General features: G+C 39.0%; 1 protein-coding gene across 1 annotated transcript in view; it reads right to left on the reverse strand.

The window, feature by feature from the left end:
- The window catches only part of GLG1 (golgi glycoprotein 1), a 98,126-nt gene extending 85,094 nt beyond the window's left edge, over positions 1–13,032 (reverse strand). Inside the window, exon 1 of the mRNA XM_081030717.1 lies at positions 12,551–13,032. Within this exon, the coding sequence (XP_080886843.1) occupies positions 12,551–13,015 (465 nt within the window). The 5' untranslated portion in view covers positions 13,016–13,032. The remainder of the gene's footprint in view (positions 1–12,550) is intronic.
- Between the last annotated feature and the right edge of the window lie 3,899 nt (positions 13,033–16,931).

The following is a 16,931-nucleotide window of genomic DNA, read 5'->3' on the forward strand; positions in this document are numbered from 1 at the left end:
CCAGTTGTTAAGACAAGCTGACTTTGTTGACACATAATGAAATTACACCTGTAACTAGGTTTGTCAATATAGAGCAATGGAAAAAAATCTTTCTTTATCTTAAAATTTTTAAAATGTTCAACCATATACCTATGGATCAAATATTTATTTCTTTTTGAATTTAAAAAAAATTATTTTCAATTACCATTGACATACAATATTAGTTTCTGCTGTACAAAACAGTGATTAGACATTTGTATACACCTCACAAAGTGACCTCTCCAGTAATTCTAGTACCCATCTGACATTGTACATAGTTATCACAATATTACTGACTATATTCCCTACGCTTTACATCCCCTTGACTTTTTTCACTTACAGATGATATTAAATATTATTTTATATTAGTTTCAGGTGTACAGCATAATGGTTAGACATTTATATAACTTATGAAGTGATCCCCCCATTAGTCTGGTACCCACCTGATGCTATCCATAATTCTTACAATATTACTGACTATATTCCTCATACTGCACTTTACATCTCCGTGACTATTTTGTAACTACCAATTTGTACTTAATCCCTTCACCTTTTTCACCAAGCCCCCAACACCCCTCCCATCTGGTAACCATCAGTTTGCTTCAAATATATATATATATTTTTTAATAAAATATATAAAGAACGCAATGGAAAGCTTCCTACTTGTCATCTTCCATTGGTCTAGTTTCTTCTGCATCCTTCCAGAGTATTCTAATGCAAATGCAAACAAATGTTAATAGTTTTATTCTACTTATTCTTCCTCCTTGATTACAAAAAGGACAGTATTCGACATTAAGTGGTAACTACTCTCTTCATTTAACAATAGATCTTGAAGATCTTTCCATTCCTGACACAAAGAGCTTCTTTCCCACAGCAATACAATAGTTCATTGTCTAGATGTACAATAATTTGTTTAATCATTCCCTTATTGAATGGTGATGCAGTGCTTCCAATTGTTTGCTATTACCAAAAAAAATGCTTCAATAAACATCTCCTACACTATTCATTATACTGTTATACATAAATTTTCAGATGTAGGACTGTTGGGTCAAAGGAGATATACATATATTTGCAATTTTAATAAATAATTCTCAATCTCCTTTTCTAACCATTTCTACCCATTCATTTCCATTTGATATGACAGAAGTTAAAATTCAAGGGATGGTGATTTCTATTTCCACTCACGAAGGATTAGTTACTATAGGAATTGCGCCCATAGTAATGAACAACTAGACAAAACACAAGAAATAATTTTCAGTCGTTGGACAAAGACTGTGACCCCTGAGAGAAAGGAAACAAACGTAAGCCTGATGATTCCCCCAGCTTACTGTATGGAGGTTGTTTCTCGGCTGCAGCAAAGGGAGAGGGAACCCAAACAGTAACTGGTGTTCTTGCTGAGGAGAAAATCAAAAGTTCAGGGGATCCAGGGTGGATAGAATTTGCAAGACAGAATCCTGGGAAGGAGAGCTGCATAGAGCCCAGGAGATCTGCAGAGGGATCCCTTTGAGTCACGTCCTGTCCTATATTATGTGTGGTGGAAAATGAAACACTGAAAAGCAAATAAGCCAAATAATTGCTGAAGCTCACACAAGGCAGGAAGTAGTTCACTCCCACCAAACACAATGGAGAGAACTCATATAACTTGGGCCACTGGGTAGAGTCCCAGAAGAGCCACATCTTAGCAGAATGAAATAAAGCAGACTGAAGGCTGCTCTGGACTTGCCCTTAAGAGCAAGCCCATATACGTGTGTATATACTATATTTTCCATTTCTCTCTTCATTATGTTCATGTTTTCTGTTACATCCTTGAGTGTACTTATAATAGCTGTTTTAAGGTCTTCCTCTGCTAATTCCATCATCTGTCATTTCTTGGTCTTTTCCTACTGTTAATTTCTCTCTCTCTCTCTCTCTCTCTCTCTCTCTCTCTCTCTCTCTATATATATATATATATATATATATATGTACACACATACATGTCTATCTATCTATCTCCCCCAATTCAAATTTCTAAAGATGAAAAACAAAGTATCTAAAATAAAAAACACACTGATGGCATTAATACCAGACTAAAAACTACCAATATTTGAAGAAAAGAAAAAAAAATCAGTGAACCTAAAGATATAGCCGTAGTTATCCAAAATGCAATGGGGGTAGGGTAGGGGGTTGGGGGTGGAACAACCATTGTTGGGGTGGAGGGTGAAGAACAGAGCCTCACGACTTGTGAGTCAATAGCAAGCAATTTAACCTATTTAAAATTAGAGCTCAGGAGAGAAGGAACAAAAAAACAATTTGGAGAAATAATGGGTACATAGTATGTGTTCAAATATTTGTTGACAAATTTAAATAAAAATGGGAAAGGGCTATAAAAATATGAAAAACAATAATGTGAAAACATATATGTAAATGTGAAAGTTATCAGAAAAGCAATGTGGTAACATGGAAAGACTGAGGCTTTGAATTTAAAAAGACTTGGGTTGGAGTCTACGCTCTGTTTCTTAATGCTATGTGACTTGGGCAAATCACAATCCATCCGATTCATTTTTTCTAATCAGTAAAATAAGGCTGATATCTGTCCTATCTACTACATACCATTATCAGGAGTTGCAAATGAGACATAAAAGGGTTCCATAAATTAAATGTTGGATAGCGACTTGACTTAGAATAATGAAGTATTTAGTGAGAAGGTTATTAGGCCTATAATCCGTTTTTGAAAGCAAGAATATTTGATGAGTTCCTCTCTGACATTTACACCAGGTTCCACATTTCCCCTATTGTAAAGGAGTTAGGAAAAGTTTTTCAAAACACACTCTTTTACATGAAACAAAACTCTTAAGTCACCTTTTTCAAGCCAAATAGTATTCTTGCTTATTAATTAACCCATAAAGTAAAATGCTCAGCAAATAATTTACAAATGAATGAGTAAAAAATATAAGGTAAAAGTTTAAGTATAAGATTAAAGTAACGGCTCCTCTGCTTTTGGTCCTGGGGACAGATAAGCCAAGTGAGAAACTGGAAAAAAGAAATTTCAGGAAGACCCCGAAGGTGAGAGAACCCCACACGAAACGACTAATTCCTTGTATCTCTCCTTCTTAACTATAGATTTTAAGATGATACCAAAGGTAACAATGAAATTGCTGGAAAGGAGATACTATTTACTCAAAATCTAAATTAGGTTTAACTATATGAAACTGCTGCTTTTGCAAGTCAAATATGATCAAATATTGGTAATTTCTTATTGTTCAATCTAATAAAAACAATGAAGCCTAAAAATAATACTTAAAAGATAGCAAGGAGAGGGGCAATGGACTGTACAAAGGCAAAAATATTGAGCAATATTTTGGTGCAGAAAATTCTCAAACCACTGAATTCAAAATCTTTACCAACAATTAATATTTACCTATAAACCCTGTGAAAATGAGAGCTGCAACTCGGTACTCTCTGGAAGCCCACACCACTACACTATGTATTTGTGGGTGTGGGACAGCAGGATGTTGTGTAAGGGGCTAATGGGAAGGAAGTACTGCAGAGCTGGAGAAGCTCACACCATCAGGCTCAAGAACGTGAATTTGTTTCCGGAAGAGGAAGGGAACCACACCGATCTCTTCTGACTTCAGCTTTTCACTGACCTGATTTCTTCTATTTCAGATATACTATAAAGCTGAAAAATCAGTATATGATAGTAAAATTCCTTGAAACTTCTTATAATGATAAAAAGCAACAACAACAGGAAACATTAAAAGCTTCTATCTATACACATAACAAATAGCCAGGTCCTAATAAATCTATCAAATTTAAGCTTTAATATGAAATTGTGAATTTTAACCATTTCAAAACTATTCAAAATGAGCTCTGCTTTCTAATTACCTCAGAAAGAAGGCTTACATACTGAAAATATTTTGCACTGTCCTTAATGTATGATTAATTTATGTATTTATACTTTAATATACTGTTTCATAGACCAGAAAATGTGCCAACCTTAGCAATATAAAAGTCCTTACATATTACTTTCCCCCTGAAAAGTTGCCAACTTTTGGGAAAATTTAGGTGATTTTTATATTTACCTAGTTTTACAAAGGGCAAAAAAGATATAATCAATGTCTTCAGCTTCTCAGCTAATAAAATAACTATGTTCTTAGTCATTCCATTCGACAGTGGACCTGTTTTAAGTAGTGCAGTCTCCAGAATATAAGAACTAATTTTTTTCCTATTATATGAGAGAATGGAGTTTTACTTTGATATGTGGTATATTCCATATTTAGGCATTATTTAGGACTAAAGAACTGAAGAACATTTGATAGAATTGAATTCTTTTACGCAGAGAATTCACCCTTTTGCACTCCATAATCTCAAAGTGTAAGATTTTAAATACTTGGTAAGACTACATAAATCTTCTTGACTTTCAAACAAGTTCAACCACAGTTTTCTTGAAGGAGCTTTGGGAAGATTATATAAAAGGTGTGCAGCGTTGCAATTCACATTTCTCTTAAGACCGTGAACATAAAGCCTTATCTTGAATTATTTCATCTGTAACAACAAAGAGAAAGGGAAGGGAAAGACCATTTGCAGGCAAATGCAATTTGATGGAGTCTGTATATTTAAAAATTTTTCATCCTCACTGTAACCCTGTTGAGAGCAGGTTTCATTTCTCAGTTGTACAGATAAGAAAATTGAAGGTTAAGAGATTGATTTGTCCAAGGTCACAGTAAGCGGTAAGTGAGCTAGGATTTTATCGAGACACACAACTATATCTACACATAGATTTTATCTATACACTTTGCAGTTCTCCAAAGTTCATTCTATTCTTCTACTCACCACAGTGCTTCTCCTACTACGGGCTCCACGTAACTATAGGAGCTTATCTCTTCTGATTTTTATTTCATATGTAATAGGTGTGCTCAGGAGATGGCACTAATTAACAGATGACAGATTTTGTTCATGATCAAAACTCTTCATCACATCCTTTTCCCCCTCGATGAAGCTTTTGTCCACTTCATGTTGTTCCTCATATTACAGAGCTGACTTGGCCAGTACAGGAACTTTGGGAATTCTGTTAAGTGACTTGCAGGCTGTCGTTCTAATTTAAACTTAAATTACAGATGAAACCTTCCTAGATACAGAACACTTTCTTTAAACATGATTTCTTTTTTTGTAACTTTGCATTTGAATTGGTTTATAACTTATATGCACTTTCTCCTGGTTAATTCATTTCACTTCACTGTTTACATTGCTTATTATTTTAAATATATATGACATTTGTTATTTTTAAAAGGACACTAAAACCGTTTTAAGAGTTTGTTCTGTTTTACAAGTGTACAGATACAGGAATTAAGTCAGCACCCATTTTCACTATGACTCCATCTACAGAAGTTATATATGTGATTCAAGACTTCAACAGGAGAATTTATAGGTATTGTAAATTCTATGCACTCAATCTAATTTTCTGATTTCAGTAAAGTTATTAAAGCTGAATGAAAACAGATGCCTGGTTCTCTTAATTCACTGTTTTTAGACTCCAGTCCACACACTGCTTGCTCCTCCGCGCTCTATTTTAATGCAGATACAGAGTTAGTACTGGTACAGTTCTGAGGACCATCACTTGAGATTCTTAAGTTTCAAACTTATCTAGCTCAATCAACTAAAGATGAGGCACTTATGACTTCCACTTTTATGAGACTATTGTTCTTCTCAAATTGAAGGAGCTACAGCATCCCTTACAACTCATGAATTAGGCATGCTCCTGCTGAGGATGAGATCCATCCATTAAGCAGATTAGGAGGCATTTTAAGGTACCTAAATTAAGAAAATCATGATATGAATCACCAGCTTAAGAAGAATGAAAAATACTGAAGAGCCTTTTTTTCCGATCCTCCCAACCATTTCCTCTTCTGCATGCCCATAGCATTTAATCTATTTTCTCTTATGTTACTTATTACTTTATAACTTATATTATGGTTTTTAGCAAAGGTTCCTTTTTCTTTTTCTAAATCAGTGCTGTCCAATAGAAATATAATGTGAGTCACATATATTATTTTATGTTTCTTAGTAGTCACATTTACAAATAAAAAATAAAATTGACTTTAATAATGTATTTAATTTAATATATTCAAAATAGTGTCATTTAAACATGTAATCAATATAAAAATGAGATACTTTATATTGTTTGTGGAGGGCACGAAGTCTTCAAAATCAAGTGTGTATGTTACACTTAGAGCAGGTCTCAATTCAAACTATACGTTTCGACTGTTGCTTTTTAAAATATTACATAAATATCTCAAAAAACAGGAGATTTTTTTGGATTGTTGACTAAATTTTTTTGACCATATTAGGAGAAATATACAAAAGAGAAATATACCATTTCATCTTTTGGAGTGTTCAAGTATTTTATTTTCGTTTAAAAAACAATGAATTATTAAGCAAGTATATGCTGTAAAGCACTCTTATCAAGAGACTTCTTAAAGTGTTTGCCATAAATGACAGTGCTATTTTATAGAAAACTCTCAATTATCTGCAGGAATATTTTTATCTCAGGTTGGAATAAAAACACATCCCATTTCTGGCCTTTACTTGGAGAAGCAGTGAGTGGTGCATGTAAGACCTTTTATAATCTAGACTGAAAAAATTCTCAAACTCTACTTCAGTCAGTACTGCCCCCTTAATTTCTCAAAGCATCTCCCCTTTCTCTTGTACTTATGATTCCCTTACAACGCTTTGTATTTTTACAGATCACAGAATCACAAAGTACCAGAGCTAGAAACATCTTAAGAGGTAATATTACAAGATAGTATTTTCCAAAGCATGTACCACTGGTGGTAAGCAAGGTGACTTCAAGTATGTGTTAGTATGGTATACTTCAATGGGCATATATTTCATTTAACATGTATTATAAAACTATAACTAGTACATCAATCTCAAGAATCGTGTATATTCTCACTTACAACAGGGCTAAAGTACACAGTCCCTACTTAATGGGGAAAAAAAGTGATAATGATTTTTAAGCAAGAGTGGCAGAGCTGGGTTCCACCCAAGTCTAATCCTAACTTTGTGCTCTTTTCATTGCTCTAAGAACTTCCGGTTTGTATGAGAGCAAGTGATTCACTCTTGATCACAGTCTCATTTATCAAACCAAACTATAAGCAACAGTGGTGTCTTAAAGTACTAGTGTTCTTCCACAGTGATAGATGCCTAATAGGAGATCAATAATGCCAATTATGTGGTTAGATTGCTTCCAACCGCTGAGAGTTAGCATAGGAGGACATTCGTATGGCTAAAACAAAACAATTGTAATATATCCTAAAGACAAATGGATTAATTGCTGTTTTCATTATTCATATCACTGTTTCCCTCCGTGAATGAATAAGGCATCAGAAGATGGTACACATATAAATCCTAGAAACTACAGGTATATCTCATTTTACCACATCTTACTTGACTGTGCTTCAGATGCTGTGTTTTTTACAAATTGAGGGCAAGATCCTCCACCAGCAAAAGGATTACGACTCGCTTTATTGTGGTAGTCAGGAACCAAACCCACAATATCTCTGAAGTATAACTGTATACAGTATATACATATAAAGAATACATGAGGTCTGCCAATTAAGTTCGAGAACTCATCCTAGAAAAAGTGCTCCATACCTCATTGCTGAATATCACTATGGTCACCTTTGAAACACTCCCCTTGGGAAGCTATGCACTGATGCCAGTGCCTAGTCCACCCTTCAAAGCAATTTTGGATCTCTTTTTCTGGAATGGCCATCAGAGCTGTCATGGTATCAACCTTGATGTCCTGAATGTCATCAAAATGTCTTCCTTTAAATATTTCCTTTATCTTTGGGTAAAGAAAGAAGTCCCTGGGGGCCAGATCAGGTGAATAAGGAGGGTGTTCCAATACAGTTATTTGTTTCCTGGCTAAAAACTCCCTCACAGACGGTGCCGTGTGAGCTGGTGCATTGTCGTGATGCAAGAGTCATGAATTGTTGGTGAAAAGTTCAGGTCATCTAACTTTTTCACACAGTCTTTTCAGCACTTCCAAATAATAAACTTGGTTAACTGTTTGTCCAGTTTGTACAAATTCATAATGAATAATCCCGCTGATATTAAAAAAAGGTTAGCAACATCGTTGCAAGAAGTTCGCGAATTTAATTGTCAGACCTCGTATACACATGCACACTTGTGTGTGGGTGTGTATTCAGGGAACAACTCATATAGGTTATGTAACAGGGATCTTAAAATTGTACTATTACCCAAACCTGTCATTTAACACATGGGAAACTGAGACTCCGAGTGGTAAAATGACTTGCCGACAGTCATACAGTTAGTTAATGAGAGTGCCAGCTCTAGTCCTCATACACTCTTTGTGCCGTTCCAGTACAAATAAATAGTAAGGGGATATATCTAAGTTCTTACATTATATTAGTAAAAATCCTGCTTCAGGTGAGCTAGAATTTAAGTCTTTTCATTAAGCAGAAATACTGCTCATGATAGACTCAGACTAGTAATTAAATTAGCTTTGTCTAATAATGCTGGCCCCACCTGCCTGAGAAATCTACAATACTCCAATGCACAGGAGCTGTTGCCACCCAACTGTTCTTGGTAGTGAAGAAAAAAGGATTCTAACTCCAGGTGACCATCCTCATTTTGTGCCCATTTATGAACCCCTGGCATTCTCAACAGTCATAATTTCCCTAGCTGCACCATCTATGGTAGATTGGAAAGAGTTAAGGTGTTTGAAGTCAAAGAGAACTGCCTGAATACTAGCTCTACCACTCAGGGTATAACATTGGACAAATTACTTCATCTCTCTGAGGCTCTTTCTCAACTAAGACAGTAAGATAACACTGTTCACCTCACAGGACTATCAAAAATATTAAATGAGATAATATCAATAGTGGGTATATACTATCTTAGGATACAGTTCAGTGAAAGGCTAAGAACAGAGGGAGAAAAATGTTCAACTATGAGTTTGAAAGTGTGTTTATGGTTTGTAATGTTGATTCCTGTTCAATACATAAAATAGTCCATCTTAAATAAATATTTACAAAGCATTCATTCTGTGCATAGCTTAGAAAAAGTGGTCCACAAATCTATAATCTGAAATTGATATATCAAGAGAAGATACCAAGAAATTCAGAAGAAATATTTCATAATGCTTTTTAATACTAAAAGTAACACTTAGGCTCTAGTTTTATTTTTTAAGTCCTTGCCAGACATATATCGAAGTGTTAAAGTGAAATGACATAGTGTCTGAGATTTGTTAAAATATTCCAGTTTTCCAACCCTTGTTCTTTAAAAAAAAAAAAAAAAAAACAAACAGAAAAAGATAGTTGAAGGTGGGTGGTGCCTATGGCACATACATGGGGAGTCATCATACCGTTCTCTCTACTTCTGTGTATGTTATGTTTGAAATTTTCCCAAATTAGAAAGTTTTTTTAAATCTAATAAAATACAAAACAAAACAAAAAAAGAAAACACCTGTAGAGCACTAATAAACTTCTCCTAAGGAACCAAGGTGTCCAACTAAAACTTCTAAGCACAAGACCAGTAAGTCATTTCAGCCAAAAATACATAAGGTATTTTAAAAATTACTCTCAATATAAGCAGATCTTACCTCTTTATCAAATACTAACTAGAGAGTAGTATCTTCTCTTGCTTTGGTGTTATTACTCTTCCACCTGGTAGAACAGCCCAGTGTGTATTTTTCCTTTTTCCTTTATACCTTGTTATTTTTTAATAACTAACACTACTAATAGTGTGTCCTCCCCCACCCCGCTCCCCCCCCCCCACTACCCCACCATTACTGCTATCACACCCACCATTTAATAGTGGGCCCATTGGGTACGTGACCTTTTAAAAAGCATGACTCATCTGAGAGTGTTTAAAAAAAAAAAAAAAATCCCACGTAACACATACTTTCAAAATAATGGCTAAAAAGACTGAGAAAAAGCTGTGAACTAATCTATAGTCTATATGCAGCTTTTCTATAGTTCACCCATATATTTTAAATTTGTTGGCATATGATGCATTAGACAAGCTGAAAGTGTCAGCTGAAATTATTTAAAGGTAACCATAAATACCTTCAAATACACTGTGTAAGTGAATTACTACATAATTTAGAATACACCACGCAGAACAATAAAATATTTGAATTTAAGACTTAACCTAACACTATGTACCCCCATGTTGTTTCAAAATAAAAATATAATTTACTATACAGCCATTTAAATACTCCCATGCTTTGCCTTTTCATAATTCAAACAGCAAATACATAGAGAAAAGTCTTCCCCAAATTTGTATCGAAAGGGATAAAGAAGCACATATGTCTACTTCCTGAACAGCAAATACAAAACATATTCCACAATTTCACTTCAAATGTGCCCAACTAGCTTACTTCTTTAATTAAGTTATGCTCTTTCAAACAAAAATATCAGATTTAACTAATTCCCAAACTAAGTGGAATTCAATTTCCTTCTGTGGTCTTTAAAGAAAAACAAGTAGTTTAAAAATAGCTCCACCTAGTAGTTACAAAATAGTCATGGGGATATAAAGTATAGCATAAGGAATATAGTTAATAATATTGTAATAACTATGTATGGTGTCATTTGGGTACTAGATTTATCAGGATGATCACTTCGTAAGTTATACAGATGTCTAATCACTATGTTGTACACCTAAATCTAATATAATATTGTATGTCAACTGACTCTCAGCACTGAATTTGGTATTCCAGAAAGTTACAAAGGAAATATAGGTCCCCGTAGCTAGCTACTCTCAAAGAGTTTATATATCATCCAATAAAGGAAGAAAAATGTATTTAGTGAAACAATATCCTTGCTGAGAATCTTACAGGCAAAGGTAAAGCAAGGACTACATTTCTAGGCCAGGTTCCTTCCCCTAAGTAAAGCCAGAAAGATAGTACCTACTAAATTAAACAGACTCCAAAAGTGGTCAAATCTATTTATGGATTATATATGCTGCTACACACTTCTACATGTATGACAAAGGAAGACTACTACTCCCGTTAAGTGGAGGTTTCCATATGTCCCCAATGCACACAAAGAAAGAGACATACTCCTTGAAAGGGCCACTTTTAGCCACCTTCCCTGATAACGTCCTGTTTCTGCCACAAATCAGTAACAATGTGTTGTCATCAATATCATATTGCATATCCTCTACTATATATCCTCAAAGACCAAACAGAAAACTCCAAAAAAGCTTGACAGATTTAAGTCTTAGCTGTATCTACTGGAGGAGTAGTTGAAGAATAAAGAATAACAAGGGATTCTCATCCTTCTAGTCTTCAAGTTGTAGATGAGAAGTTAGATTGAAAGCCCCACATTTCTGGCAGCTCTGTCTTTTCTCTGTCTCCTGGTTGTATGTCTTTTCTCGTGAATTACTCTGTACAGAATACAAAGGCAAATACCATCATGGGATGAGGGTGGTGGTGGAGGGTGCCCACTGCCAAGAGTAGCAATTTTCCACAAACCGGTGACTGGTCTTCCCATTATCATGATCACCTTAAACAACTCTGATGATACAATCTGCCAAACAAAACTGTACCAGCAGCAACTCCCATTCTACTTGTCAACCTGTGGGCCTAATCTATAGACCTAAACCCTTTTAAAAAAAAAAGTGTCTCTACCAGATTTGCTCCCAAACTTTGAGAATTGTCATACGTGCATGTATGTCTGCAGCATTAAATCTACAGAAGAAATTCTCTAGGTCACTTAACTGACTCACATCAAATAACATCATAATCTAGATTTCATTAAGAGGCACTGTTAAAATCTTACTTAGACATCAGAAAGACAACACCCCACAACTCAATCACTAATACTGTATATGTATTACTGCTTCAGATGCTGCTCCAACTTTTCAAGCGTCGGGACTCTAAATCACTTATAGAGTAACAGCTTAAACTTGAGATTCAGTACAAAAAAGACCATGAGAAGAGAAGGGGAGGGGGGAAAGCACACATTAGTTTCAGCACCCGGTAGATAACAGGAATTTGCGAATTACAAACGAATGGGGGTAAAGACAGTAAATTAGGCTGCAGACTACAATACATATCAGAACAGAACCCCAGTTACCTAAACAAACATTATCTTCTGCCAATAAACAGCAGTTCATTCTTTAAGTGCTTAAGTGCGCCAACCATTTTTCATGTTGCAAGACGGTTGCTACAAATTGTCCAAGTCGAAACGGATGGCAAAATCCTAAGCAGGTCTTTGGGGAGAAACCACTGTGCTCAGAGCATCACACAAAAGACCCGAGCAAACATAAACACGCTCTGGGCCTTCGCGGACTGCGGCCAGGGGCCAGGGTCTGCGTGCTAGACCCCCGCACTAGAGAGGGAGAGAGGGGTGGGGGTGGGGTCGTCTTCTCGGAATGCGCCGAGAGACGGGTGGGGAGGGAAGGAGAGAGTGCAGCACAGAGGAAGCGAGAGAAGCGGCAGCCCGGCGTCAGAGGCTTCCAAGGCCGGCGACAGCCTCAGGCCCGCACCAGGCCTGCCCCTCCCGGCCCGGTCCCGGCTCCTCACCTCCCTCACGTCCTGCAGGCACTCAAGCACCGCCAGGTTGTTGCTCCAGGTGTGCTTGGGACACACACGGGTCACGTCCTCCCTGCAGGACTCTTCCTCCGCCAGTTTCCAGCCCCCGCCGGGCCCCGCTCCGCCTCGCCGGGGTGGAGGCCCACCCGCCGGGAAAGGCTGCTGAGGCTGCTGAGGCGGTTGTTGCTGCTGCTGCTGCTGTTGCTGCTGCTGCTGCTGTTGCTGCTGCTGCTGCTGCTGGAGCTGAGATGACTGAGGCAGCTGGAGCAGCTGCTGAGCTACCGGCCCGCCGCCACCAGCCTGCCCTACGAAGGGCACGAAGTTGGCCCCCGGGCCCTGGCCCTGACTGTGGCCGCCCGCGCCCGGGAGTTTCTGGGCCCCGGCCGCCGCGAGCAGCAGCAGCTGCAGCGCCGCCGACAAGCGGAACATCCTCCGTACACGTCCACACGCCGCCATCTTGGGTCCGCGGCGAGCTCGACGCAGCTGCGGGCGCCGCGTATTTAAATGAGAGGGCGGGGCCCACTCCAGCCCCACCCGGGCCGGAGTCGACTGGCGAGCGGGGAGCAGAGCCGGACCGGAGGCCAGCCTCCGGAACAGCCCACGCCCTGGACTTCGGCGGGCGGGAAAGCCACGCTCCTTGTCCCGGGAGTTGCCGATGCTTCTTAAAAAGCCCGAGTAGGGCGGCTTTACCTCCTTCCCTTGATTGTCGTCACAGAAAAATAGAAAGGAATTGGGGTTGCCACAACCAAGATGGCCGGTTGAGTATATTGCCCGTTCAATATACAAGTGAACTTTACACGATCAGGTAGGTGTATTCCGGAATCTAAGAACCTCTCCTTAGATCTCTCCGTGCTTCCTTCCACCTGCTTCAAAAGTCTTTCTTACCCAGAGAAGGCAGCATTGAGTCAGGGTCAGGAGCACAGGTCCCGGGATAAGAAAAGACCCCTGCTCTTCGGCAGACCATGCGATTCCTTTAACTTCTCCAAACCTGACTCTTCTCATCTAAGAAGAGTAGCTCTAATGTATGGGGAGGAGCTGTAAAGTATAACTGAATATTAGAAATTACAATAAGTGCCTGGCCCACAATAGGGAAGAGTTACAGCCCGCATCACAAATAAACTGTGAAGAAGCCCTTTGCACGTGAGCCCTGATTGTAAGCCAGAACTTAAACTCGTGTTTAAAAGAGGAAAAGAAAATAAACACATCTTTGAGGGCTCTAGGTTAAGTCTGTGCCTGGGGAACTGTTCTTACTGACTTGTACGCAGCACTTTAGGCAGGGAGTGGTTGTTCTATCTCACATTAGTGTCCCCTCTATGTCCTTAGGAGAGGTAATATCTTCCCAAAGCGGTTTCACATCCACTGTGTCATTTGTGCCATGTGTCACGCCTGGGTTGCGTTCTAATTCAACCAAGGAATGGCACAGAGATGGTAACAGTTCTGCACCGTAGGGATAGATGATCTGCCCAGGCTGAACTCTGCCAGCCTGGGACCACAACGCCTCAGGCTTCCCACTGCCCTGGTGCTTTTTATCCCCTACTGCCAATCCAGCATGTTGGGTAATGACAGCAGCTTGGGGCATGTGATACCAACCGGTCCAACATGTTCAAAAATGCAGCTTTGGTTGTCCTGCCGCATAAAAGGGCAATCAAAACCAGATCAGACATAACTAGAGCCTGAGAGACTAAGAATATTCTGGGGGATACAAACTGCCCACTGTGGATGACACCAGGTCTATCTCAGGGAATGAGGGCATGTGGCATCTCCACCAAAACTCACCTCTGCTACTGCCGTAAAATGGTCTTGAGGATGCTGCCAACCTTGAGCAGCGACGAAGGCGGTCCCGAGTAGACCAGATAAGTGTACGTGTTCATTAACAGATACATGGCATAGGTGAGTCTCAGTCAGACAGGCTAGAGACACCACCAGAAGTTCTTTATAAGTCACTAGGGATCACTACTTTTCAGTGATGGGTCTGCATGTACTGAGACAAGTGGGAGATTATTTCCAGCCAGGTCAAGGCTAGAAATTGACAGATCTGCTGAGAGAAGCCAGCAGTTGACTATCTCAGCCTGCACTGAGGAAACCCTATGCCCAGACACAGATTGCCGATGGAGATAGGGAGGAGTATATGAGCCTATCTTGAAATCACAGTGACCAAGAAGCAAGAAACCATGAGAAATCTGGGAACCTGGCCAGCTCAGGCGGTGACAGGCAAGCCTAGCCTTACATAAGGCACAAACCCCCATGTCAGTGGAAAGAGGGTTGACCTAACCTGGGTCTCCTGGCCTCACTAACTCTTCAAAATAAAATACACTGTCTCCGTTACAAACTGGGAATTCATTTCACCCTTTATTGTACCCTTAATTTTTCGGTCTTCATTTCTCTAATTCATTCAACAAGTATCAGTTGAGCTTTTTTTTTTTTTTTTTTTTTTTTTTTTTTAACAGGCATTGCTCAAGAACTGGCTTATATGGGAAATAATAAGACAGTAAAAAAAAACCAGCATGGTAATTTCAGACAGGATAAGCACTATGAAGAAAATAAAAGCTATATAAGGTGACTGGAGTAGGGTGAGACTTTTATATAAAGGCAGCTAAGGAAAGGGTCTCTGACTGATAAATGAACCAATTAGCATAAAGATGATAACCATGTAAAGAACTGGATCTGAAATTGTCTTAGTCTGTTAGGGCTGCTGTAACAAAATACCACAGACTGGGTGGTTTTATTTCTCACAGTTCTAGAGGCTGAAAGTCTGAAATCAGGGTGCTAGCATGGTTGGATTGTGGCAAAGGCCCTCTTCCAGGTTGCAGACTGTTGACTTCTCACTGTGTCCTCATATGGTGGAGGAGGGTGGGGAGTTCTGTGGGGTCTCTTTTATAAGAACACTAATCCCGTTCATAAAAGCTCCACTCTCATGATGTTAAGCACCTTCAAAAAGCCCCATCTCCTAATACCATCAACAATGGGCATTAGGATTTCAACGTAAGAATCGGGGGGAGGGAAAGGGACAGAAAACATTTAGACCACAGCAAAAGTGTTCTAAAAGCAGGGGCTAACAAGTTCAAGACCCTGACATGGGAATAAGCATTCAACATGGCTGAATTGAAATAAGAGGGGAATAGGAGTCAGAGAACTGGTCAAGGGTCAGATCATGTAGGTCCTATATAGACATATAATTGAGGAGGATTCTGATTTTAACCATGACTAAGAGTTTGCATTTTCACTAAGATTAAACTATTAAAAGCTAGATAAGATACATAAAGCATATTTGCAAAGGATTAGAGAGTAACCAATGTAGTTAGAAAAGAAGGGGCTACAATCTTTGAGACAAGGGAAGTATTGGGGCGGCGGGGCTCCAGCCCAGATTTTTTTTTCTGTCCAAATTGTGGCTCAGAAGAATTGAGCCCATGCAGTAAGCACAATCTTATTGGGCTACGCAGGTAGTTCAGAACCCCAAAGTGGCAGGGACTTAAGGGTCAAAATACTGGAGGAGGAAACCAGAGAAAGCCAACAATCTGTGAACAAATTTCTCTCAAGTCACTGGTTGACTCCTAAGCTGTGCATATACAGGGTGAGATTCCAACAGATCCAGAAGAAAACAATAGCTGAGACAGAAATAGAGATTTCAATAGCCCCATAAGTGCTGGGGAAACAAGTTAGAGTTTAAACCCTGATGAGGTAGAGGTCTTGGAAGTGTTATACCCTAGGAATAAAGGCTAAACTCCAGGAAAAAGGACGACATCCTTTTTCCTGAAAATAAGGATTTCCTAAGAATAAGGAACTTGCCCTAGAAAAAGGGCAAAACTATGATAGGCTAACCCTAATAAAGCTTAAAATATGCCCCAGTGAGGTCAAAGTGGCACACTGATATTCTGTCTACAAGAAGAAAAACTTTTTGGAGAAAGATAGCATCATCCAGAGCCTCTACAATTTTTAATCTGTATGGTCCAGCATTGAATACAAAAGTATGAGGCATACTAAAAACAAAACACAAAACTGAACTAAATAACCAAAACCAAAAAGAAAAAGTCAACAAAATCAAACTGTATGATTCAGGTATTAGACATGTCAGATGGGGACTTTAAAATATTATAACTGTGGGGCTGGCCTGGTGGTTCAGGCGGTTTGAGCTCCATGCTCCTAACTCCAAAGGCTGCTGGTTCGATTCCCACATGGGCCAGTGGGCTCTCAACCACAAGGTTGCCAGTTCAACTCCTGGAGTCCCGCAAGGGATGGTGGGCTCTGCCCCCTGCAACTAACACTGAACACGGCACCTTGAGCTGAGCTACCACTGAGCTCCCAGATGGCTCAGTTGGTTGGAATGTGTCCTCTCAACCACAAGGTTGCCGGTTCAACTCCTGCAAGGGATGGT

This window comes from Rhinolophus hipposideros (assembly GCF_964194185.1).
Source record: "Rhinolophus hipposideros genome assembly, chromosome: 21".
In the NCBI taxonomy this organism is placed as follows: domain Eukaryota; kingdom Metazoa; phylum Chordata; class Mammalia; order Chiroptera; family Rhinolophidae; genus Rhinolophus; species Rhinolophus hipposideros.